Source organism: Vigna radiata, chromosome 11 (assembly GCF_000741045.1).
Source record: "Vigna radiata var. radiata cultivar VC1973A chromosome 11, Vradiata_ver6, whole genome shotgun sequence".
Taxonomy (NCBI): domain Eukaryota; kingdom Viridiplantae; phylum Streptophyta; class Magnoliopsida; order Fabales; family Fabaceae; genus Vigna; species Vigna radiata.
In genome coordinates this window covers 2,492,885-2,517,495 of record NC_028361.1, presented here as the reverse complement: position 1 = coordinate 2,517,495, position 24,611 = coordinate 2,492,885, and the positions used below count along the sequence as shown (strand labels likewise).

The following is a 24,611-nucleotide window of genomic DNA, read 5'->3' as shown; positions in this document are numbered from 1 at the left end:
ATTATAATGTCTGTGTCACTTGAATGTTATTTCTTATCAGCACAAACCAGAAAATGTTTTCCTTGTAAATGACTGGCAAAAGGTTAACCAGAAAGCGTTTAATTTGTTTTTAATCCTTTGTTCCTTAAGTTATTAAATATTCTTCAAAAGATACCAAAGTCGTGGCTTGTAGAATGGTTCTATATATACTTCGATTAGGCATATTCCTTTTGTCTCTACTCTCAAACTTTCCACAGTACTGTGCATTGATGATAGGCTAGAGAAAAGGAAGTTGGGAATTATTGCTTTGTAGCATGGGAAAAATAGAAGAAAAACAATATTGTGGCCCCGAAACACACGAGTTCGTTGTCCATTCCTCAATAACAACAAAGTTAAATATACAAAAATCTCAGTGTGTTTTTACATTAAAACTTTCAAACTAAGAGCAGTGAATTGTCTCACACGCAGCATAGATGATCGATGATTTTACTGCGTTATATCAGTCTCCTTCGACCACATCCAATAGCTACAATTTCATTTTCATCCCATCAAACGGTTATGTTGCACATGCGGACCAAACAATTGTAGCAATCATCCACACTCTATCACAATCTACCGCTAATGAGGACACGTAGACGTGGCGATGACGAAAAGGTTGAGTAAGAGTGCAATTAGGGAAGTGGATTTGCAAAGGAAAAATTGAAAAGGATCAATCATTTTACACATTTTTTCCCTCTGGGATGCTTACATGTAGCTCTGCCTTTGGGTCACCAATTCTTGAGCATCACCCATTTTATGCAGTGAGAAAAAAACACCAGAACATCCTATATTGGTTCCCACATAGCTTTCACAACACCTAGGTGGGACCCGAAATACCCCCAGTTTTTCTGTGTCCCTTATTTGAGTGTTGTTTGGGATGCATCTTTTCTATTTGATATAATACTTGAGTAGTAAAAGGAGAGAGCTTTATTAATATATAAAGGTGGGTGTGGGACTTTTGAGTCGTCTCAACAAGAAGCTAGTGTTGGTGACACTTTCCATTGGCTAGTTTGAAGGTTTGTATTGGTTTGTAGCAAGTGCTATGGGGAGGCAGCCTTGCTGTGACAAACTTGGAGTGAAGAAAGGTCCATGGACTGCTGAGGAAGACAAAAAGCTGATAAACTTCATTCTCACCAATGGCCAGTGCTGTTGGCGTGCTGTTCCCAAGCTTGCTGGTCTTCGCCGTTGTGGTAAGAGTTGTCGTCTTCGCTGGACTAATTATCTGAGGCCTGACTTGAAGAGAGGCCTCCTCACACAGGCAGAAGAACAGCTTGTCATTGATCTCCATGCCCGTCTTGGCAACAGGTTATCAATATTTCTTCTTTTTTCACTACCTCACCTTCAACCAACCACACTGCCTTCTATAAATTTCAACAAAAAATATTACATGCTCCACTACCCTATCATCTCTGCTAATATCCATGTAACACAGGTAACTACATTTTCAAAACACCAAGAGGTATACTAGTAACTTGTCGCTTTAGCTTGGTTTCTGCTTCAAACAAGTTTAAAGTCCTAGTCTTTACATGCGTATATGTTCAAGAAGGTACTTGCATTTGAAATCATGTTTTTAAGCTGGATAACTTAAGCAAAGTGATTAAAGGTTTATCATTAGCATACAAACGTACAAGGAGGACACGGTAAAAGTGGAGTAAATAGTGCATGCGTGCGTGAAGTGTTTCTACAAGGTTACAAATTACTGTGTTTGATGTATTTATAATAATAGTTTCTAGTTTATACTAAAAGTATATAAAATTTAAAGTCATAAAAGTATGATAAATTGATAGCACGCAAAAGTCAATAAACTTAAAGATGATTGTTGAGTAAAGAATAATGACGTATTCTTATCAGTTAGGGGATAATTCCTCACTTGAAGCTATCTATGCGGTTTGTTTGATATGGGTACTTACCTTTGGGACTAAGAAAGAGCCCTACAATGTTGGGACTTAACTTACGGAAGGGGTCGTGAGTTTTGTTGGACACGTGAGTGATTGTTGTAGTTTGTCTGTCTCAGGTGGTCCAAGATTGCTGCCAGGTTACCAGGAAGAACAGACAACGAGATTAAGAATCACTGGAACACACACATCAAGAAAAAGCTCCTTAAGATGGGTATTGATCCTGTTACTCATGAAACTCTCAACAAAGAAGCCACATCACAGAATAGTTCTTCCCCTGCAGAGCATCTGTCACAGGTTGATAATATTAATATCCATCAGGTTAAGGAAAATGGTGTGGCTATCAACTCGGAAGAGAATTCCACCTCATCACCAGCTGAAAATTCTTCGGGGGAGGAATCCCTTTTGATGGATAGCATTTGCAGTGATGTGTCTTTGATGAACAGCATGTGGCTGGATGAAACTCCTCTTATGGACACGTTATGGGACACTACACCTAAATTAGAGAATGAAAAATTGCCAATGTGGGAGGACAATTGTTCTTGGTTGTTGGACTGCCAGGATTTTGGAATTCATGATTTTGATTTTAATTGCTCCAGCGAGATTGAATCAAATGCACTGCAAACTCTAGACCTGGACAGAAAAGAACTTTAGAATGCAGTCCATCTAGTAAAGTAAGTTATTCTTAAGAAACATAGCTAAAAAATATGTACTGAGATAAAATGGGAATAAATCCTCTGGTGTCCATGTCACGTTCAAATTTTGTGTTTATATCTTTCTTGATGAATGATAAGGTCTCCTTGATTATCTGTCAAGAATGTGATACACAAGATATTTGAACGAGATACTGTTATGTTAAAGTTTGACACAAGAGGATTGCAAAAACACCATGGACTTAAATTTAGGTTCTTGGTGTTTAATTTTTATCTAGCTATTGTGTTGCATAAAACTCCTGGAAGGTGTACTATACAAACCTTTTCTCTTATGAGGATAGTCACCAACCCAATCATACAAATGATTCCGAACATAATCCCCCAAATACCGCATTAAGTGGATTCTTGTAAATTGTAAATGATGTAATCTTTTGTGTATGGTAGGCACAAGAAAATGGAAGATGGCAAAAAACTACTGGATTTTGTAATTGTGTAAGTTATTGTACATAGATGTTCAGTCTGAAAATCCTGTTAAAATCTTCTTTTTATTGTGCTTATAAATTCTGCAATAATTTTCTGATTTTCTGGTTTGTCTCAAAGAGAGATGAAAATGATGACTTTGGTTGACCATGGAATCCACGAATGAGTATAACATTTTTGGCATTGTAATTGTAAAGAAACATAAGGGTGGAGCGCATGTTTTGTCATGCAGATGAGTGCTTGAATGCTATCATATCCACCACAAGCTGACAAATGATAACATCACCCTCTCATTGTCGTCCACTCTTCCTCACCTTTTGCTATTTCATCACTTTCCTTTCTTTAATTATGCAGCAAGGCAAATTACCTTTTCAGAAATACACCAAACTATGTTCTAAAAGAAAAATGTCATCATTTTTTGTCAATAAAACTAATCAAAGGATTTTTACTGAAGATGTCAGCATTGGATAAAGAAATAGCACTTTGAAGAACATTTTGATTCATCGTGCATCCTGGAACCTGGTAGCACTCCCATTAGCTTAACTGGTGAAGTACTTAGTGGAGTTAATCATTATAACATTTTAGAAAGCAAACAACACCATTAGGCCGATTCACTCCATAAAGTAACCCCTGCTCAGGGATTTTTATTTTTCATTTCATATTTTATGTTATCTTCTGGGATTGTTCCAAAGCTCTGGAATTGGTGGAACTTTGAACACCTGTCCTATCCTATACTTTGCCATTAGCATTTATGGATTAAAGATACTTTTAGTTAGATAAATAAGAATTATTTCAAAGTGTGGTATATGGGAAATCACAATCAAATACTTCTTACTAAATAATCTAACTTATCCATTATCACAATAAAATCTTAAATTTATAATAAATACAATCATTTATCTCTTTATCTTATACTTATATTTATAAGTTTTGAGATAGACTTATAATTAGTAAAGTTGTAATCAAAGTCCAATAATTAATAAATAAGACTAATCTCTAAACTTGATTATAAGTTGGGTTTAAGGTTTGTTAAAATTTGTGACCACTTGATGATGTTATTTTCAGATGTAGTTCTTATCCGTGCTTATATATGATATAAAAATTTATTTATATTTAAAATTTTGATACATTTCTATTTTCAAACTTTAAAATTTTTGTAGTTATTAACAATATTTTAGAATGACATTAAAAATATTAAGCGAAGTAAACAACTTAAACGTTAAAAAAAAAACTTTAAATTAAAAGATTATACATTATATTAAGGATTGGATGGTATTATTTTGACAATGAATAAACTTGTATACATATTTTATATTTACTATTTTACTTCTTAATTATTTTTTTTATAAATACAAAAGTCAATTTTTTTTAATCATCAAAATATTCTTGAATATAAATTGTAAACGGGTGGGAGTAATGTCGAAAAGAAAGACTTCAATCAAAAGAAAATTAGTATTTATTCATTTTAAATTAATTAATTAGTCAAAGACAGAAAAAAAATCATGCTTATTTGGTAAAGGTACTTAAAAAAAAAACTCATCTAATTTTAAAAACTACTATGTAAAAAAAATGTTGAACACCCTCAAAGATTATATATCCTTACTGTCTCCAAAAAATAAACATTAATCTGAAAAACCTTAAACTAAGATTCGAAAGATCTAAGTGACAGGGAGAACGCAGTACAATTTCCTTAAACTAACAGCTCTGACATTATTTTCAGTTAACCAGGGACCAACAAACTCTAAAAATCCTGTGATTTCACCTTCATCCAAACACTCCCATTCCTACTCCTTTCATTCTTCCAAGAGTTGTACACCAATATAGCCACTTTTTTTTTTTCCTTTCAATTTCTTCAACTCACCAACCCCAATTTCTCAAACCCAAGGCCTCTGAGCTCCCCCTGCTTTTGTGTTCTGAGCATTGAGATCCTCCGGGTAATTTATCTCCTTCACGAATTCAGCATCTTATCTTATCTTATCTATGTGCTTCATTGCCCCTTGGACCTTTTTTTTTGCTTATCTATTTACACAAAATTGTATTTCTTTTTTCCATTTTTCCACTTTCGATGTGAACGGATTTTGTCCATATAGGCCAATGTATTGTGATTTTTTACCTGTCGTGAGATCGAGTGTCTCCTTGTAATGAATCATGAGTGTTAACCAAAAGACAAGGTTATTGATTTTATTTATTCCTTCAGGTTCTTGTGCAACCCTAGGTGATGCTGAATCTTTACAAGCTGATGCGAATTTATATTTTTCTGGTAGTTGTTATTGTTGTTGTTATGAAACTCAAAGTCCATTTTTTGTTTGCTGAGTTTATGTGATCCTGGATCACGTATAATCTAAGTTGTATATAGCTAAGCTAGGGATCTTTCACATTTGACTGCTAGAATGCAAAGTATGTTGTGTTGTTGACGTGCTCATCCACACCATTTCTCTCCTACCACCTTATTGGGAAGGATATATATGTAATCAATAACAGGTTGAGAGTATCTCGTGAAATCTGTTTCTTTGTTTCAAAATAGCAAGGATATCCTATAATCCAATGCTTGAGAATGAAAAGTAGAGAATTGTCACTTTTGGAAAGGTCAAATGGGAGGGAAAACGGGAATCAAATTTATCAGACGGGTTTGCTTGAGATTGAGCAATTTGGAATTTGGAACTGAAATTAGATACAAGACATTCCCCTATTAGTGGGAGGCACTTAATTCGAACACATTTGTTTATGCAAGAAGACAATTGACATGCAATACTTGCACTTGTGGTTAGTTAATTGTTGGAAATCCAAGTGTGATTTTAAGTATCACATTGAATAGAAATGATAAAGTGAATAAAGACTCATTAACTATTGTCTTAAGGTTTTTGATTGAAAATAGTGTTAATTCTTTACGTGGTTGGACTCGGATCTCATTATTGTTTTTATGTCTTTTCAGTGAACTTCCTCTCTTGATAGATCTAATATTGATCTATTAATTTGAACCAATCTTTAAAGCAGGCAAGCAGTTGGTTGTAAAACAATTGGATGTATTTTAATCTTCTTACTATTTGCTTGTTATCAGTGATTCTTCTCTCAATGTTGCTCTCTTCCTATAGTCTTCTTTATTCTTTACAGAACGCGGAAGTACACTGTAGATTTCTTCTTTTGTTTGACTATTTGTAATTTTGGTTCCATTGTTTGTAGTACTGCAGAAAGTTATTGTTGATTATCCTAGAGCAAGATGAAGTTTGCATGCGTCGTAGACAGATGTTATGGTTATCGTAAGATTCTGTTATGCTGTGTTTAATGCGTTAGATTAATTACTGCTTTTATTTTGGTTGTTACAATAAATCATACACCATTTTATTAACTACATCCATCTTGTTGGGCTTACTTAGTGGTGATTCTTCTTCAGTAACTTTTTAGTCCTTTCCCATGTTTATATTTTGAACTTATTTGAACATGACAAGATTTTACAACAATCTTATTAAGTAAATGTGCATTAATAGATAATGGTCCGTGGAAGAGATGCCTGTTGGGAACACTGTGTCCTGGTTGACGCAACTAAACAAAAGGTCAGATGTAATTATTGTCAAAGGGAATTCAGTGGAGGTGTATACAGGATGAAATTTCACTTGGCTCAAATTAAAAACAAAGATATTGTTCCATGCACCGAAGTTCCAACTGATGTACGAGACCATATTCAAAGTATACTAAGTACACCCAAGAAACCAAAAACTCCCAAGAAACATAAGGCAGATCAAGCTGCTATTTCAAATGGTCAACAGAATAGTTCGTCTGCTAGTGGTGGATTGCACCATAGCCATGGGTATAGTGGACAGAATGGTATTGCTTGTCCATCTTTATTATTTCCACTTCCTTCGCCATGTGCCCAGCCAATAGTGGATGATGGCAAAAAGCAAAAGCAGGATGATGCTGATAGAAAACTTGCCATATTTTTCTTCCAGAATTCTATTCCTTTTAGTGCTGCTAAATCCATGTATTATCAGGATATGGTGGACGCCATAGCTCAGTGTGGGGTAGGCTATAAAGCACCAACTTATGAGAAATTAAGGTCTACTCTTTTAGAAAAAGTGAAAGCTGATATTCACAATGATTATAAAAAATACAGGGATGAGTGGAAAGAAACAGGCTGCACGGTCTTATGTGATAACTGGTCTGATGGTAGGATCGGATCACTTGCTGTGTTTTCTGTTGCATGCCCAAAAGGAACGTTGTTCTTGAAGTCGGTTGATGTTTCAGGTCATGAACATGACAGTACTTACTTGTTTGAGCTTTTGGAGTCAGTTGTGCTGGAAGTTGGTTTAGAAAATGTTGTTCAGGTTATCACAGATGCCAGTGCTGGCTATGTTTGTGCTGGAAGGCTTCTCACAGCGAGGTATAGTTTTTTGTTTTGGTCTCCTTGTGTCGCTTATTGTATAGATAAGATGTTAGAGGATATTGGTAGACAAGATTGGGTTAGCACAGTCCTGGAAGATGCAAAGACAATCACACAGTACATTTATAGTCATGCCTGGATTCTGAATATAATGAAAAAGTTTACAGGTGGAAAGGAATTAATCAGACCAAAAATTACTAGATTTGTCACTGATTTCCTTTCCTTGAGATCTATAGTGATGCAGGAGGATAATTTAAAGCACATGTTTTCTCATTCAGAATGGTTGTCTTCCATGTATAGCAGACGTCCAGATGCACAAGCCATTAAGTCATTGTTATATTCGGATAGATTTTGGAAGCATGCGCATGAAGCTGTGAGTGTTTCTGAGCCACTGGTTAAACTCCTAAGGATGGTTGATGGGGATATGCCTGCTATGGGTTATATATATGAAGGAATGGAGAGTGCAAAAGTTGTGATCAAGGCCTATTATAAGGGAGTCGAAGAGAAATACCTCCCAATCTGGGAAATTTTTGATCAAAGATGGAATATTAAACTTCCTTCATCACTACATGTTGCGGCTGCATTTCTTAACCCTTCAATTTCTTACAATCCAAACTTGAAGAAAGATTTGAGGATGAGAAATGGGTTTCAAGAAGCCATGCTGAGGTTGGCAACTACAGATAAAGATAAAATGGAAATTACCAAAGAACTTCCTACTTACATCAACGCCGAGGGTGCACTTGGGACTGACTTTGCTATCTTGGGAAGAACACTGAATGCCCCTGGTATGGCTCTTTGAAAGAATGTGTTGTTTTATATTTGAGATAACTTTCTGTTTTCCTTTTCTCATTTGATCAAGCATCTTGCGTTTTTGGTCTTCTGACATGCTTTTGCTTATTTACTATTATGGATGTCTAGGGGACTGGTGGAATAGTTATGGTTATGAAATCCCAACGCTTCAGAAAGCTGCAATGAGGATACTTAGCCAACCTTGTAGTTCCCTTTGGTACAGATGGAACTGGAGTACTTTCCAAAACATACATAATAAAAAACAGAACAGGATGAAGCTGGAAAAATTTAGTGATTTGGTTTTTGTGCATTGCAATCTTTGGTTAAAAACCATTTTCCGACGTAGGGAAGCAAAATCTGGGGCCGTTATCTATGATGAAATAGATTGTAGCTGTGAATGGCCCTCTGAGATAGAATGTTTGCCCCCACTTATGGATGATTCGTGGTTGGACGATCTTCCCCTTCAATGCAGAGGAAGTCCTTAGCACTGTGAGGTAGGGACAAAATTAAGCTAATCGTGTGCTATAATTCTCTACATTTAGATAATTGTTGAAATTTGTTTATAGAAATGTACAGCTAATCCCTTTACCTTTACTTTCTTTGTATAATATAACTTCCAAAGCAGTTTATTTCTCATCCATTGTATTTTCTAATGTACTTCTATGTATCTTTATTACCAACTACTATGAAGCCAATCTCTTTTGGTTCGGAATAATCAATATTATCTATTTTGTTTTCGGTACTGTAAACACCGGGTAAGTCAATTAAAAAATAAAAAAATAAAAATTAATGGTAGATAAAGAAAATAAACTAAAATAAAATAAATTTTGTTATATATATATATATATATATATATATATATATATATATATATATATATATATATATATATATATATATATATATATATATATATAATTTTCAAACTTTAATTTAGCTTAAGAATTCAAGAGTTTTATGTATATATTCATTTCCTCTTTGTTTTTCATACTCTCCACAAAACATATTACTAGAAAATAATTTTAAAATATTGTATATTTTTTTATATGTGATAATTTGAATAAATATTATATCAATAATTATAAGCAATATTCTGATGACAATTAAAAATAATATTTTGACATTATACTATAATTTATTGCATTAATTTTTTTATAAAAAAGAAAAATATAATCTTAAAAATTGATAAATTTTTTTATAATAATTATAATCAATATCTTATTTAATTTAATTATTTTTACAATTAAGATTTTTTTTTTATTTTGTTTATTGTCAATTAATTCACTCACTATAATATTATAATACGTATATATAATTAACATAAAAACTAGAAAGAAACATATAAAATAATAAAAGTATAGAAAGAGAGGAGAAAAATATAGAAGAAAATAAATTATCACATAAAGGGTAACAAACAATAGTAATTTCGCTACAGTTTTTCTTAAATGTTAGGTTCGTTTACAAATGCAATGCAATTAATACAATTATTTTTCCTTCGTGGACATGGTTTATACAACATAAAAAAACTGACAATCAATGAGTGCCCTAAAACATGGCTACAGCTGGCAAACAAAAATAATAAGATAGTCTATAGTTTAAAATATTTCTTCAAGGTAAAATTATAAACTGCAGTCAAAATTACGTATAAAATTTATTTTTGAAACGTTAATTTTAGGATTTGTGGTTTAGTAGCTACTTGATTGCTGAAAAATTGACCTATGTTGATTGCTTATCGATGAGCAAAGTTTGTATGATCAAAAACGTTTCTTAAACCATATAAACTCTAATCAATCTTTTGGAATGCTTAAATCTATTTAGATTATCTAAAACTTTAACCAAACCCTTCGGATACTGAATCCCAACCAAGATAAGAGCTCGGTATCCAAATCGAACAGCATATAGAAGTCTACTTCCACAGTCTTCACTACGCAAGTAAAAAAAATATACAGTCATAGCAAATACACACAATCAAATAAAACATATAAAAGTTCAGTCATGAACAAAAGACAACGGAAACCTAAAATATGTATAGCTTAAACAATAACTATACCATGAGTCAAAAAGGCTTACGAGCTGCCACAAGCATCTCTCATCTACAACAGAACATGCGAGGGTTGGAACAAATTGAATTGATATCACGTATCAATAACCCGCAATACTCACAAAAGAGAAGTGAAGTGACAGCAGGGTGCAGCAGATATACAAAATACGACACAAATATGTCACGGCAAGAGCAGAAATGTAAGGCCACACAGTACTAGGTAAAACGCATGATGAGAAATTCACATAAAACTAAACTTGCAAGCAGACAGGCAGACAGACAAACACATGCAAGCAAGGAAGAATAATCAATCAAATCCCAGCTCATAATCATTTTTCTGTTCACGAGAATCATCAACAAAAAGTTTAGGAAGTTCCAAAAGCATCATATTAGAGTTTATCCGGACATGGAGTGGACAGTTATTCAACACTACAATTATCTTTAGATACCATACAGTTCACTGCTGCTACTGTCTTGGATGCTCAACATTTCAGAGGTAATTATGAATTTATCGCTACAAAAATAGAGAATTCAAACCCACCAATTCCTGCAGAAGGGGGTCGGATGATGACTCACAAATCATTGTCGACTCCAAGCGAAACTCGAGAAAAACATAAATGCAACAAGCACGCAGACATTTATAGTGTACGAATTTTACACGAACTGAGATTTCATTATTTGGTAAGCTTGTAGTAACGCTAGCTCGGTCTAATTCATCATTTGACTTCGCTCGAAATCGGAACCAGGTTTGATCCAACAAGGGAGAAAAGCAGTGATACCGAAACAACGGAGAAAAGAGAGAAGAACACTGAAAAGAGATTCCTACTACTTAGCGACCATTCTGGCAATGAAATCCTCGTAGCGGATCTTGCCATCGGAGCCGACGTCGACTTCCCTGATCCACTCGTCGAACTCGGAGGGCTCCANCTTCTCGCCGATGTTGGTGAGGATGTGTCGGAGCTCCGAAACGGAGACGAAGCCGGTGGAATCCTTGTCGAGGACCTTGAAGGCGTCACGGAGTTGGCGATCGAAGGGTTCGGGTTTCATGTGTTTGACCATGAGATCAAGGAATCGGGGGAAGTCGAATGGGGCAGTGAGATTCTCTTCGGCTACGATGGACTTTAGTTGGGCCTGGGTTGGGTTCCCTCCGAGTGACCGCATCAGGATCCCGAGCTCCGAAGGCGCGATCCGACCGTCGCCGTCTGTGTCGAATAGAGAGAAAGCCTCCTTCATCGCAGAAACTTGGTCATCGCTCAGATCCTTACCCATCTTCGATTTCCTTCTTTCAACTTCTTTTCTCTTTTTTTCCCTTCTGTTCTCTTCTCTTCTCTTCTGAGCTACATTGTATTCAAATTGAAATTGAAAAGAAAATGCTTTTCTCCTCAGATATGATGATAATAATAATAATTAATGGGTCGCATGCTATTTTTGCCGCCTTCTAATTCGCTCAGCTTAACGACGTCGTTGTACTCACGTAAGTTCTGTAAGCAGTTTTCTATAATTGGGCCCGTAGAAGTAAGCCCTGAAATGAAATAAAATTTCTAGGTCGTATTTAAATTGAATTTTGTTTTAATCACTCTTGGTTCGCTTATTCATTGGGTTATGCAATTTCTGATTGCACCAACTTTGTTTTTACCTTTTTATTTTCTTGACAATTGGAATAGAATCAAAACCATTGATCAACAATTTACGGACAGTGATGATTGTGTTTGTTTAACAGTATAAATTATATTGAGTGGTGTTGGTTTTTTTATTTGGAGAAAATGAAAAAGTGAAGAAGAAAATGATGATAATGAAAGTGAATTATGTTTAGTTGGCATGAGAAGCATTTGAAGATTTGATTGGTAATAATGTGTGGTGAAGGACAAAGCCCATAAAAGTGTACAGACCAAGCCTATCAAAATGCGCCCATTAGACAACTGTAATCACTAAGAAGCGCATGCCTAGTACACAAAATCCTTCCCCTGAAAAATAAAATAAAATATTTTTTTCCTGTTAGTCAGGTTTGTTTGATATGGTAAATAGACAAAAATAATACAACCTAAACATGCAGACTAGCGTTCAGAGGTAGCACTCAATGTTAGACTTCTTACGGCTTAGCCTCATTCTTCTTATAAAAAGTTGCCTTAGCGACACTCTTTTATCACTCAATTTCATGTAATTAAATTGATCTAGACTTGTATTGAAAATATGGCACTTAACACCAAAGCATTCGAAAAAATGAATGTTCAGCTATAAAAGGAGTGCTCAACAATTTAAAACTAAAATGTTTACAAACTTACATAATCAAAGCTTGTACTCAACATCCAACTAGCATCACTCAGTGTTATATGGTATTAAAACATACTCAGATTCATGATTTAAGCAAAATGAAACCTAATCAATTGCTTAAACTGGTATTCATTATTTAAATTGGTATTCTTTTGTCAGATAAACGGTTCAATATAGATTTATATCTTAAAACTTATATTAATTTATACAATTTCTTATTTAACTTTGAATTATTAAATACTTAACTCGGAATTACATTACAGAAAAAGAAAAAAATATTTGGCATTTGTATTAATTTAATTTAATATCATTTAAAAAGCTCTATCATGGTTTTACTTATATATATTGAACAACAAACCTGCTAAAATTGATAATGATTTATTGCTAGATTAAATTCTCCTGAATTGATAGATGCAAATTCAAATGACATTTGTATTCCAATTATTATTATTTTATGCCTGGTTGATAAAAAATTGATTAAAATCAATGATTGTATAAAGGTTTTTTTATATCATTATTTAATCCTATATTCCGTTAAAAAGACAAAATTATTTATTTTTCAAATAAACACTTCTAAAATCTTACTTAATATCATTATAAAATAATTTGACAACGTAAACAGCAAATTAAATCTAAACTCTACCAAAGTTATATTAGTTAAGACTAGTGAAAACACGATTAGTATCACTTTTTATTTGTTTATGTTTTTTATGATTATAAATTTGTTATATACTATGAAAATCTATTTATAAAAATTAAGGCAATATAATAAGATTATACAAAAAAAAAGTAATATGTATAAAAAATTAATATTATTTTATTATATATTTATTATTAGTATTATTATCATTAGATACTGTTTGCTTAAAATAATATCTTTATTTGAGTTAGACATACCAAAGCGTGATGGTATTAATTTCTCATTTAATTTTTTTTAATAAATTAAAGTTACAGAAAATTTTATATATATAATTGGTCGTTGTTAACATAAAAAGTTATTTGACAGGATATGATGTTAATTTGGTGTAGAAAAGCGACTAAAAATGTTCATCTAGATGGTTCCTAGAATTTATTTATGTAAGAATGAATGAGTTTGAATTGTTATTTTTTTTCTCTCAATCAAGTCGAGAGAATGGTGGAAGAATGCGAGAGGCTCCACCATGCTTCCATCAGAGACATCATTTTCATATTCTTAATGGCAGCTACAGTGACAAACCAGAACGTGACAGAGACTGTCCTCCATTACTTTTTCTTCATAAATATCTTATTCATGCCACAAAAATATTTCATAACCCAACAATAATCTGTTAACATTAGAATATCTTCTATATATAGTATCAAAAGTAAACTTAACCTCGTCTCCGAAGCATTATTATTTTTGTTTTGTATTTGTAAAAATATATATATATTTTAATCTGATTAGAATTGAAAACACACATAGGGTTTGGCAAGAAAAAAAGGAAAATAACAAATTGATCCAGCTATGCTATCTTTGTAGGGTATTATTTGTATGACAACCCATCCATAGGTTGTGGTATGTGTTGATAGATAATGTTGTCAGTATCTTTTCCATCGTGGGGTTTATTGTGATAAAAAAATTATAAATAATAGTTTATAGAAACATTTTATATTTCTTATAATTCTCATTATGAGCCTTCATTTATCTTTTACTATAATTATAACTATAAATGTGTGTTTCATCTATAATAAAAATTAAATTATTTTATTGTGTAAATACTTTTATATGTATCGTGTTAATCTTGTTTTCTGGGGAAAATCCCAGTGCCAGAAACAGTTGTGTTTTTGTCTGTTTGCATAACCTTGTCAAAGAGTTTATTTTAGAAGAGGTTGGAATGCAGTTGAGATTTGAAAATTGGAGAGTAGTCTAATTAATCTGTCAACTCTCTCTTTCATATACAATTCCCTTACAAATTAGTATTATCCAGCATTATAATTAATAAATAATCAGTCACCCTTAATTTATGGAGACAGGACTAAATGACACTTAAGAATCTTTCATTTTCTTCTATTTTTAAATAAAATTATATTTATGTCAGTTTTAGTATTTAAATAGATAGTGACATTCTTATGTAATTATTTAAATAGTATTTACTCTCTTTACTTTATTTGAAAAAAATGTCAGACAATAACTTAACTAAGAAATTAACTTTTAAGTTTTTAAAATGTCAAACTAAAAATATTACAAATAAAACAAGAGAATTATTAAAGATATAAAATAAACAACGTAATTTCCTTCACTGTTAGCTGTAAAGTTCCAATAATAGGTGCCAAAAGTTAGGTTAAGGGTAGGTTACTTTCCTTGACCCAGAAACTCTTTAAATATGAAAAAAAAAAAAAAAAAAAAAAAAATATATATATATATATATATATATATATATATATATATATATATATATATATATATAAAGGGTGGGTTAATTTGATTTTTTTTTTTTTGAATTACTGCAATGGACACGTAATCCATAGTAGAAACAGTGTGGTTGAGGAAATAGTCAAAGGTGGTGGGGCTGTAATACCCACATAATTAATTATTCAGACTTTAATTGGACGATACAAAAATGTTTGAGAAACAAGAAGTGAGAATAATAATAAGTGGTATGTATGATTAAAATCCTATTTCCCCCCGAAAACCTTCTTCTCTTGCAACAGTCGTTGATGATGCAATATGAACCCTGCTTCTCACTGTCACCAACTAATCAAAACTTACTTAATATGCATCCTTTCTCAGTATATCCTGTTTCTCCGTCTATAACCACTAACTAACAAACTTTCACTCTAACAAGTTGACCAACATGTTACATTATTTACGGCCACATTTAAAAACCAAACTCAAACTTAGATTATTCAAACTACAGATAAAAGCTCACACTCGTGTGAGCTCTTTCTCCTTCCAAATTCACACTCAAAAACCAGATATGGAAATTACTCGCCTTCTTTCTCTGTTTCTTCTGATTTCGTTTCTCATTCCTCGTATGGTTCTTGGAACTGCCGAGCTTAGAGCTCTGATGGAGTTGAAGTCCTCTCTGGACCCAGATGGCAAGATCCTAGCTTCGTGGATCAGTGACGGTGATCCATGCAGTGGCTTGTTCGAAGGGGTTGCGTGCAACCAGAACCAGAAAGTGGCCAACATCTCCTTGCAGGGAAAGGGTCTTTCGGGCTGGCTATCTCCAGCACTGGCTGAACTCAAATGCTTGTCAGGTTTATACTTGCATTATAACAACCTTTCTGGTGAGATACCCCCACACATTTCAAATCTCACTGATCTGGCTGATCTCTATCTCGACGTGAATAGTTTATCTGGAACTATTCCTCCTGAGCTCGGCAACATGGCTAGTCTCCAAGGTAAGCTATGTACAATTGTTTTCGTATGAAGGTTTTTCAGAGGTTTAATGTTACGAGATAAGTTGTTGCGAGTCTTGAGTTTATTCTGTATGAACAAGATGCCTCTAGTACTGCAAATCGCTGGTGGTTATGTAAGTTTCTTGAAATGAACCGAATTGATAGTTGTCCTTTTTTACTTTTTTTTAGTGCTGCAGTTGGGTGATAACCAGTTGGTGGGGAATATACCGACACAGATGGGTTCGTTAAAGCAGCTTAGTACTCTTGCTTTGCAATATAACAAGTTAACTGGTCAAATTCCCCTTAGCTTGGGGACGCTAGAGAAGTTAAGAAGGCTAAATTTGAGCTTCAACAACTTTAATGGTACTGTTCCGGCAACACTAGCACATCTTGAACATTTGGAAGTTCTAGACGTTCAGAATAATTCTTTATCAGGAATCGTTCCTTCGGGTATGTCCCTATCCTCCTTTACTTGTAACGAAGTTAACTTATTTTCCTCGCATTTCTCTTTGTATCTTTTAGTGTATTGTGTATACTGATTAAAGTTTTGATGATGAAAATGAAGCATTGAAGAAACTTGGGGAAGGTTTCCAAGGTGCAAACAATCCGGGTTTATGTGGAGTCGAGTTTTCTACTTTGAGAGCTTGCAACAAAGATCAGAATTTAAACGTCAACCATATTGATACCTTGGATCGAGATCAACCCAAAAAGGCTCTTCCAGAGCCTGCAAATGTTCAGTTGCATTGTGATCACACCCATTGTTCAAAATCAAGGTTTCCTCAAATTGTCATCACTGCAGGTGTTATAGCTGTTAGTCTTACATTCGTATGTGCTGGGTTTTTGACATTCTTCAGATACCGCCGTCAAAAGCAACGGATCAGCAATACATCAAGTTCTTCTTCTCAAGGGAAACTTGGTCCTTACCAGCCTAAAGAGTTGTACACAAAAAGTCCTTCTGCACTTGTTAATATTGAGTATTATAGTGGGTGGGATCATTTGTCTAACGGCCAAAACGCTGATGCCGGTGGGTTATTGAATGACTATCTAAGTCAATTCAGGTTTAATGTAGATGAGGTTGAATCTGCAACACAGTATTTCTCGGAAGCCAGTTTACTTGGTAAGAGCAAATTCTCAGCAGTTTATAAAGGAGTTATCAGAGATGGTTCTCTTGTTGCTATCAGAAGCATCAGCGTGACATGCTGTAAAACCGAGGAAGCCGAATTTGTAAAGGGGTTGAACTTACTAACCTCTCTGAGACATGAAAACCTTGTTAGGCTGAGAGGTTTTTGTTGCTCAAGGAGTAGAGGTGAATGTTTCCTTATCTATGACTTTGCCACCATGGGTAACCTTTCCCGATATCTTGACTTGGAAGATGGAAGTGACCATGTGCTCGAGTGGTCCAAAAGAGTTTCTATCATCAACGGCATTGCAAAGGGTTAGTTGCTGCTATTTACCTACCTATTGAGCAAGACTTAAATACGCATCACATGTGTTATTGGTCTTGTTATCTTATCAAAATCGGTATTTCATCTCAATAAAGTCTGCCAATTTTAGTTACTGAAATGAAAGCAACAGTTATAAGATGAAATGGTGATTTTGATGGGATAACATCACACTGTACCTGTATGTATCTAGATTTTTTCCTTACCTGCATTCTCTTGAAGCATACGGTACGGAAGAAAATTTTCCTGCCAAACATGAAAATTCCAGTGATGTCCTATATGCAAATGAATTAGAAGTGACAAACTAGTTCAGTAATAATCATTGTGAAGAGAAGACATTGGACGATACTGATTATTACAATTCAAATATTCAAACAATTAAGACTGTCTTACAATTCTTAAGTTTAGGAAAACTGAATGGCACGCAGCATCAAATTTATTAGTCTGGATAATATGTGTTTTATGTATGATATTTGCTATTCATTTGACCAGGCATTGGATATCTTCATAGCAATGATGCAAGCAAACCTACAATAGTTCACCAGAATATTTCAGTGGAAAATATTCTCCTAGACCATCAATTTAATCCATTGATCATGGATGCTGGACTACCTAAGCTTCTTGCAGATGATGTTGTTTTCTCAGCTCTTAAAGTAAGTGCTGCAATGGGATACTTGGCTCCCGAATACATTACTACCGGACGATTTACTGAGAAGAGTGACATATACGCATTTGGAGTTATTATTCTTCAAGTTCTGTCTGGCAAGACGACAATAGGTAGTTCAATACGTACAGCAGTTGAGTCTTTCAGGTTTGATGATTCTGTTGATGCCAATCTTAGGGGAACGTATTCAAAATCTGAAGCAGCTACACTTTCAAAGCTTGCAATACAGTGTACTCATGAATCTCCTGACCAAAGACCAACAGTGGTGGATGTGATTCAGGAGTTGAGTGTGTCTTCTGCTCATTTGTAATCATATACTACTACTGTCTATTGTTATTGGGAGACGTTTAGACACTTCCCGATAGTTGGGTTGGGTTTCATATACATGCTACTATTTCTTTGAGCAATATACTTTAAAACTAGCCATTGCCAAATAATTGTGGATCTAAATGGATTCCTTTCCCGTTGTTACGAACTGGGATAGTTGAAATATGTTTTTAATTCAGTTTATTGTAAATTACAGTGTTTCCTGAGGTAATGATCTCAGCCCACTCTCGTGGTTTATAGTTGAATAGCTTGAAATACATTCTTCTTAACACTGAGAGAAACTTTACAGCGAGCTATGTCTGGTCATACGCATGACCATGGAAACTTGTACAACTGAAAAATACGAAAACATAATCGATTATTACTATGAATGTCATGCAAGCGGCGGTGCTTGGAAAAGGCGGCATAATTACTAGCTAATACTTAAACTTCGTATGGTTGAAACAAATGGCAAAGTATTGTTTATGTTAATGTGTGTGGTATAGTATGTTCCTTCCTATAATAATTAGGCAAGCAAACACAATTGTCCTATTTTAAGGTTCTATGAAGAGATAAGTAACATGCAGTCGTATTACTAAGATGAAACTCATTCCGCAGGAAAAATCACAAAAGCTTCCGTCGTTACCGTTCCCTTTTTTTACTGAATACTAACCCACAAGAAGTATTCGGATTATATGAACGCCCCCATTCACAAATTATTGGTAAATATTTGCGCTGTGAACGACGTTGGGCATCCTAGGCAAAAGCAGCGTGCTGTCCATGATCTTGAAGCCATTCAGAAGGCCACCAATCTGGTCTACTAGCGACAACCTTCACATCCTCTTGTCCCTGAATGGACAAGGCATTGGACCCCTTTAAAGCTTCCTCTAATCGCAAGAGCCCCAGACCACGACATCCTAGGACAGTTGTCACTATACCAGCTTTTTTACCGGATGTTGTGTTTATTACTTCTGAGCCTGGAATGACTTCGCTTACTAACTCTGGAATAGCATAAAAGGAATGGCTAAGAGTACATCATTATAATAATATATAACGCCGAAGAAGCCATACACTCGTTGTAGGATTACCTTTCCCATAGTTGTCCAGAAACCTTAGAGGAACTATCCGCTTCCGAATCACCCCCCTGTGATGTGTACGAGCAATGAGTTCTTGGCCAACATAGCAACCTTTATCAAAGCTAATTGCATTAAGGCCTGCAAGATTATACTCCAGCGGTACCGCCTCACCTGGACATGATCACAACATATTTGAGACACCGAGAATTCAACTGAGAATGAGTTTTAATAAGGAAACCAACACACCTTTTGGAATCTCGGTTGATCCTTCAGTCACACCCTTCTCTATTCTCCACATAAGGAAATTCTGTTCATCGGTCTCTTTGTCAACCTCAATGAGAGGGGCTGAAACAGGTAGAGATGAATGAGACTCTTATTGACTAAATATCTGGAGATTTGTCACACTAGTACAAAAGATTGCATGATAAATAGACACATTTTGTTACTAGCAGCGAAGGAATAGCTAACTAACGAATTATATTCGATGGAAAGATCCCTCTGAAACCAAGAGAGGTCAATCTGGGATCCTTGAACCATTGCCACCCATTATCACTCCCATGCGAAGATGACACTGCAGTACTATCCACACCAGCACCCCAGCCAACAGAGGCTGCTTCTGGATCTTCACCATAACGCTGCCAGCATGAGAAATCACTTGAAACATCATCAATGTCAACCTTTGACCTCAACCGGTATCTGCAGCACTAAAATGTTATTGTTTCTGCTCAGAAATAAGAAGCGATAAATCAACAAGGAATAAGATCAACTGCAACCCAAAACCACAACCAAAGCATGAACCGGATTGCTCTGATCACGAAAAAAACAAGATGCCAAGGCAAGTCAAACGATCTACCTATATTCAGAGGCTAAAAAGCTAGTTCATCAGACTTTATAGGATACATGTTTAGTGTAAAATAACCACACTTTATACAATGCATATGCTGTGTAATACAACCGGTATCTGCAACACTAAAATGATAAGGTTTCCGCTAGGAAATAAGAACAGATAAATCAATAGGTGTAGGAAGAAGATCAACTGCAACCAAAAACCACAAGCGAATTATGAACTTGCTTTGATCACGTCAAAAACAACATGCCAAGGCAACACAAACGATCTACTGTGTGCACAGGCTAAACATCTAGTTCATCAGACTTTATAGCATGCATATGCAGTGTAACATAACCACGATAAATGGATGCAATAAAAGGGTATATGAAGGAGCAAAAATAGAGTAGTAGAGATGGGAATTGCGTAACAGGTCCCTATAAAAGAGGCACAGAACAGTTGAGAGGAGGTTAAGCGGTTACTATCAGTTCTTTTCATTGTTTCTTTTCCCTAATCCTATTTGATTCTATCAGTTCTATACCATTCAGTATCTATCAGCTACAGCTTTAAGACAAATGCTAGGACACTAGTTATAGGAAAAAAACCAGAGCATTTATTTTATATATGGAAAACACAAAGATTGTTCAATGCTCTTCAGTGTGTTTGGAAGACTCGTTAGCGGTTGCACCAGGTTAAGCTTGGAGACAAGGATTGAATACAAGAACAATTCTACATTCTTCTACTCGTACTTGCTCCTCTTAAAAATTCACCTAATTAGTAGAGTTTGATTTCTATGTACTTTTCATCTTAAAACTTATATCTGTGAATCAATCAGAATCATGGTAGATATTATAACCCTTTTAAGGCCAAGGATATATAATTATCTTTCCAAGTGCGAATGGCGAAAAAGTAATAAAAATGAATTGCCAAAAATAAAAAAACTAACTGTTAATTGAAAGTGAAGTAACTTCTCTCTCTCTCTCTCTCTCCCTTCCCATACATAACTCAGAGGTGAAGTTGAGAAATTAAGTCTAAATCAAAGCAATGGCGCGAAAAGAATCAATGATACATTGATACATAACAGAGCAAATAAACCAAACTAAAATAAAGAAAGATTAAACTCACTTGTTGAAGGTTTGCAACAATTCATCCAACACAGAAGCATCCACGTCAGCAAACAAATGAAAGGGTTCATCGGAGTTGGACTCTGGAGCAGAGCCGGTGTTATCGAGCTTGGTGTCCCTCGTGGGAGGCTTATAGAGAAAGAGGTCGTAGAGGAATCTCCCTTGAGGGGTCAATAAGGCAGCATATATAGGAGGAATCGACGTAGCAGGTACGTTCGGCGTGGGCAAGTTTTCAGTTTTGTCACCAATGGGGTCACCCAACCTCCGTACATCGTTGGTAAGGAGGCCCTGTAGGAACTTGAGGGTGTCAGGCCCGCGGAACCGTATAACGGAACGGGACTTGAGAAGAGAGCCCAGGGGCCCGACACCTTGGACCTGACTTTCGCAACGATTACCAAACCTCTTCCAAGTTGTGAGGTGAATGCCTCTGCAACGGTGGGCAAGGTATTTGGGCAATGCTACACGATTCATGGAGATTGGCGATTGTAGAAAAAGCAGGAGAAGATGGTAAAGTAGAAGAAGGTGATGACAGAAAGGAGGTTGGGTTTGGCTGTGTGCGTGGGTTGTTGGAAGGTGGACACGTTGCTAGAGATGGATAGGTGTTCGATGAAAGTCGTGTGAGGGAATCCACTCGTCCGCTCCTGACCAGGCTAGACCCTTTACTCAACTTCGCGTGGCTTCTTACATTTACTTGTGTGTACGCTAAGTTTTTAAGGAAAATTCTTTTACCCTGTGAAATCAATCACTCTGTAATGAACCGTTCTTCTTTCAAGGTTGAGGATTAATACTGTTACACTAGATGGGGAGTAAATATCTTCGAGGTTTCTTTCCACTGATTTGTGCTGATTCGCACATATATTCGAAGGAGAAGGGTTGAATTTCATCATCACATTGGTGTAGGTGAAGGGATTAAAGAAAAAGACAACTGAGCATAAATCATTTTATATGAATGCCTTCGTTTTTAATTGAATTTCTTAACTTGTATTTAAATTTTGATTGTGTAGGTGAAATGCTTTTGAATATGCTGGCAGAAATAATATTAATTGTTAAATAAAGACTTTTGAAAAAAAATATATGATAAGAATAGTGATAAGAATATTGATAATAATAATATTATTAATAATAATTACATTTTATTTTACAGTAATTTTAATTATAATGAAAATTTTGTAATCTAACAATTTTATTTACTAAAATGTTTTTCTCTACCATATTAAATTATTCACACACTTTAATAAATTTTATTTTTAAATTTTCTCACACCCACAAAATTGTAATCTTATATTTAAATTTAGAATTAAATATATTTTCGTTCTTTAACTTTTAATTAAAATTGAAATTTGTTTATCTTTAAAATGTTAATCCAATTTAATTTTTTAATTTTAAAAATTGTATGAATTGAATTTTTTAATCAAATTTTATTAAATTAATTTATGTAGTGTTTAAAATATGTTTTATTATAATATTATTATAATATTTGAATCGTTTACCTTATTTAACATATTTTATTTTAATATTATATGAGAAACGTTTTTAACATATCAAATAAATTTAAAAAAAAAGTTAAAAAAACTAAATTAATATATTTCATAAGTTATTAAACTAAATTAATCAAAATTTTGAATAAAATCTAATTTCAATTTTCAATTAAAAAATAAAAAACTAAAAAAATATTTAACTCTTAAGAAAAATTATATATTTATTTGTCAAATCATTTACAAACTTTATTTTAAAATCTATTACTTTTGCTTCTTAATCTTTTAAAACAAATAACACATGAGACTATACTTTCTTTTTGAGAGATTATTGTAGGATGAGTGAATTAATGAGTTTAAAAAAGAACTAATGATAAAATAATTCTTTTTTTAAGATATTTGAAAGTGAAAATCGAAAGACTTCAAAATAAAATTTATAAGATCTTGTGAATCATTTAAAGAATACGATAGATGAGAAAATATATTGAAGAATGATAAAATTACATATTTATCCTTATGATTAAAATTAATAAAAAGTTATGTATAATTAATTAAAATTAATTTAAAATAAATTAAGATGATTTTTATATAAAAAATAATATATGTAATTAATTTTAAAAAAGTGTGATAAGTTAAAAATAATTTTAATTAAATATTAAATTATAAAAAGAGTATTTCTATTATTAATTATAATTTTTATTAATGTTTTATTTAGATGTTGTATATTTTTTCATTAATATTATTCTTAAATATTATATATTTCATTAGTACTATTATCATTAAACTTATTATTATCATTAAATTACTATTTTTATTATTATGATTGTTAATTATCAAAGGTTGTAAATTTTTAAAAAATAAGATCATTTGATATATTTACCTCCTCAAATCCTCTTATCTTAGGAAAATTAGAACCTCGCATCTCTCCAAATTGTTTCCTTAAATATCTAGATATTCCTTAAACAAACAAGTATGTTATTCTCATTTATTCTCTCACAAATAATAAATAAGCTCAAAAAGCATAGTCTTATGTTTTTTTTTTTCTTTTTCGTGTCTTTCCTTCTTTTTAAATATTTGAAATTGAAATCGTCCCATGTTATTTGTGATAATCAACCTTAGGAGTTTGTGTAGGTTTTCTAAATAATATTGGGTAATTTATCCTACTCACTCCTCTCTTTAATTTTTATTATTTTCTCTTTCAAACTATATGAATACTTAGGGTGACATTTTTTTTTTAGTTTATCGTTTTCTATCTTAATCTAAATTATAGTTTGACATAAGCATTAAAATTGTATAATTTAAAAAAATATATATTATAATTGGAAATTTGATAAAAGTCACAATCAATTGTGTTAGTTTGGTATGACTTTATTATGAAAATGTTGTGTCAAGGTAACACTACTTCAATGCATATATTTAAGTTAAAATCGTATTCATGTAGCATGAATTTAGTTTAATACATTTACACAATGTTAACTTTAAAAGTACTTTGCATTAAATTTGTGTCACCTCAATATAACTTATTTACAGTGAAGTTATATCACCTTAATGTGAATTGTTTATTTTTATAATTTTTTTAAAATTACCCACTTATAAAAAAATTACATCGAAATGATAATTTTGCTTATCGTTTTTATATTACAACAAAATTATATATAGGAAAGAAAAATTAGCCTAATTTTAAACACTATTTATTGCATATTTGCGCTTTAAGTTGTGAATATTGATATAAGATTTTTTATGTTAGAAATGTGGAATAAAATATTTGAATTTGTGAATAATTGGGTGAGTGAGGTATATTTTAGGTAATATCATA

The 24,611-nt window shown here is 33.5% G+C and overlaps 5 protein-coding genes across 6 annotated transcripts; 3 read left to right on the top strand and 2 right to left on the bottom strand.

Annotated features, from left to right (window-relative positions):
- Positions 1-262: 262 nt before the first annotated feature.
- LOC106777088 (transcription repressor MYB6) lies at positions 263-3,113 on the top strand. Its single transcript, XM_014664607.2, has 2 exons — positions 263-1,323; positions 2,033-3,113. Exons 1-2 carry the CDS (start codon positions 1,061-1,063, stop codon positions 2,565-2,567), a joined length of 798 nt encoding a protein of 265 aa, XP_014520093.1. The 5' UTR covers positions 263-1,060; the 3' UTR covers positions 2,568-3,113.
- Positions 3,114-4,643: 1,530 nt separating this feature from the next.
- Positions 4,644-8,959, top strand: LOC106776471. Its single transcript, XM_014663937.2, has 4 exons — positions 4,644-4,980; positions 6,227-6,303; positions 6,532-8,206; positions 8,340-8,959. The coding sequence occupies exons 2-4, from the start codon at positions 6,295-6,297 to the stop codon at positions 8,693-8,695; spliced, it is 2,040 nt and encodes a 679-aa protein (XP_014519423.1). The 5' UTR covers positions 4,644-4,980; positions 6,227-6,294; the 3' UTR covers positions 8,696-8,959.
- A 1,596-nt stretch (positions 8,960-10,555) lies between these two features.
- Positions 10,556-11,613, bottom strand: LOC106777071 (probable calcium-binding protein CML13). The gene has a single exon (XM_014664584.2). It carries the CDS (start codon positions 11,518-11,520, stop codon positions 11,077-11,079), a length of 444 nt encoding a protein of 147 aa, XP_014520070.1. The 5' UTR covers positions 11,521-11,613; the 3' UTR covers positions 10,556-11,076.
- Positions 11,614-15,432: 3,819 nt separating this feature from the next.
- On the top strand, positions 15,433-18,463 carry LOC106777752 (LRR receptor kinase BAK1-like). Its single transcript, XM_014665490.2, has 4 exons — positions 15,433-15,885; positions 16,072-16,332; positions 16,448-17,317; positions 17,817-18,463. Exons 1-4 carry the CDS (start codon positions 15,459-15,461, stop codon positions 18,296-18,298), a joined length of 2,040 nt encoding a protein of 679 aa, XP_014520976.2. The 5' UTR covers positions 15,433-15,458; the 3' UTR covers positions 18,299-18,463.
- Positions 18,441-21,922, bottom strand: LOC106777753 (putative transferase At4g12130, mitochondrial). 2 transcript variants are annotated; one of them, XR_002665949.1, is made up of 6 exons: positions 21,322-21,922; positions 19,843-20,066; positions 19,617-19,715; positions 19,383-19,541; positions 18,968-19,295; positions 18,441-18,648 (listed from the first exon to the last, which is right to left on the bottom strand). XR_002665949.1 is itself a non-coding variant. In XM_014665491.2 (5 exons), exons 1-5 carry the CDS (start codon positions 21,789-21,791, stop codon positions 19,051-19,053), a joined length of 1,197 nt encoding a protein of 398 aa, XP_014520977.1. In that variant the 5' UTR covers positions 21,792-21,920; the 3' UTR covers positions 18,754-19,050. The 2 variants fall into 2 exon arrangements, 1 of the variants encoding a protein (XP_014520977.1); XM_014665491.2 differs by lacking the exon at positions 18,441-18,648 and having other exon boundaries at positions 18,754-19,295; positions 21,322-21,920.
- Positions 21,923-24,611: the final 2,689 nt, after the last annotated feature.

Excerpts from the sequence above, each read along its gene's own strand:
- LOC106776471 (XM_014663937.2), top strand. Across the intron at positions 8,207-8,339 it reads AAGAACACTGAATGCCCCTG|GGGACTGGTGGAATAGTTAT; the intron begins GTATGGCTCTTT and ends ATGGATGTCTAG.
- LOC106777752 (XM_014665490.2), top strand. The coding sequence starts at position 15,459 with ATGGAAATTACTCGCCTTCTTTCTCTGTTTCTTCTGATTTCGTTTCTC. Across the intron at positions 16,333-16,447 it reads ATCAGGAATCGTTCCTTCGG|CATTGAAGAAACTTGGGGAA; the intron begins GTATGTCCCTAT and ends ATGAAAATGAAG. Across the intron at positions 17,318-17,816 it reads CATCAACGGCATTGCAAAGG|GCATTGGATATCTTCATAGC; the intron begins GTTAGTTGCTGC and ends TCATTTGACCAG.
- LOC106777753 (XM_014665491.2), bottom strand. The coding sequence starts at position 21,791 with ATGAATCGTGTAGCATTGCCCAAATACCTTGCCCACCGTTGCAGAGGC. Across the intron at positions 20,067-21,321 it reads TTGTTGCAAACCTTCAACAA|ATACCGGTTGAGGTCAAAGG; the intron begins GTGAGTTTAATC and ends TTAGTGCTGCAG. Across the intron at positions 19,542-19,616 it reads ATCAACCGAGATTCCAAAAG|GTGAGGCGGTACCGCTGGAG; the intron begins GTGTGTTGGTTT and ends GATCATGTCCAG.
- LOC106777088 (XM_014664607.2), top strand. The coding sequence starts at position 1,061 with ATGGGGAGGCAGCCTTGCTGTGACAAACTTGGAGTGAAGAAAGGTCCA. Across the intron at positions 1,324-2,032 it reads CATGCCCGTCTTGGCAACAG|GTGGTCCAAGATTGCTGCCA; the intron begins GTTATCAATATT and ends TGTCTGTCTCAG.